Source organism: Buceros rhinoceros, unplaced genomic scaffold (assembly GCF_000710305.1).
Source record: "Buceros rhinoceros silvestris isolate BGI_N320 unplaced genomic scaffold, ASM71030v1 scaffold25381, whole genome shotgun sequence".
NCBI classification, from domain to species: Eukaryota; Metazoa; Chordata; class Aves; order Bucerotiformes; family Bucerotidae; genus Buceros; species Buceros rhinoceros.
Window position 1 is genome coordinate 527 of NW_010396294.1, and position 651 is coordinate 1,177.

The 651-nt window shown below is 66.2% G+C and overlaps 1 protein-coding gene across 1 annotated transcript in view; it reads left to right on the forward strand.

The window, feature by feature from the left end:
* The window catches only part of ATN1 (atrophin 1), a gene marked incomplete at its 5' end in the record, with an annotated part of 3,959 nt that overhangs the window by 365 nt on the left and 2,943 nt on the right, over positions 1 to 651 (forward strand). Inside the window, one exon of the mRNA XM_010145871.1 lies at positions 107 to 636. Within this exon, the coding sequence (XP_010144173.1) occupies positions 107 to 636 (530 nt within the window). The remainder of the gene's footprint in view (positions 1 to 106; positions 637 to 651) is intronic.

Here is a 651-nt window from a genome sequence, read left to right on the forward strand (position 1 = left end):
GAGCGTGGTAGGTCTGGGTGTTTCGCTGCTGGAGCGCAGCCGGGGGGGATGCTCGAGGACCCTCTCGCCCACTCCCTGCTGTGACTCTTAACGCTGGTCTCTCTGCTCTCTCGCAGAAGATGGCCCAGGAGGGCCGGCCAGTTGAGTGCTCCTCCCTCGGGCCCATTCCCCACCGCCCCTCCTTCGAGCAGGGCAGTGCCGTAGCGACAGTTCCGCCATACCTGGGCCCTGACACCCCAGCTCTGCGCACACTCAGTGAATACGCACGGCCCCACGTCATGTCCCCCAGCAACCGCAACCACCCTTTCTACGTGCCGCTGGGTGCGGTTGACCCGGGCTTGCTGGGGTACAACGTGCCGGCCATCTACAGCAGTGATCCGGCGACGCGGGAGCGAGAGCTGAGGGAGCGGGAAGCCCGTGAACGAGACCTGAGGGACCGGGACCTGCGCGAACGTCTCAAGCCCGGCTTTGAAGTCAAGCCAGCTGAGTTGGAGCAGCTTCACGCCGTGCCAGCTGCTGCCATGGATCCATTCCCACGCCACGGCGGGCTGAGTCTGCAGACGGCTCCCAGCCTTCATCCCGCTTTTCCTTTCCACCCAGGGCTGGGCCACTTGGAGCGGGAGAGGCTGGCGCTGGGCACTGGGCCGCACC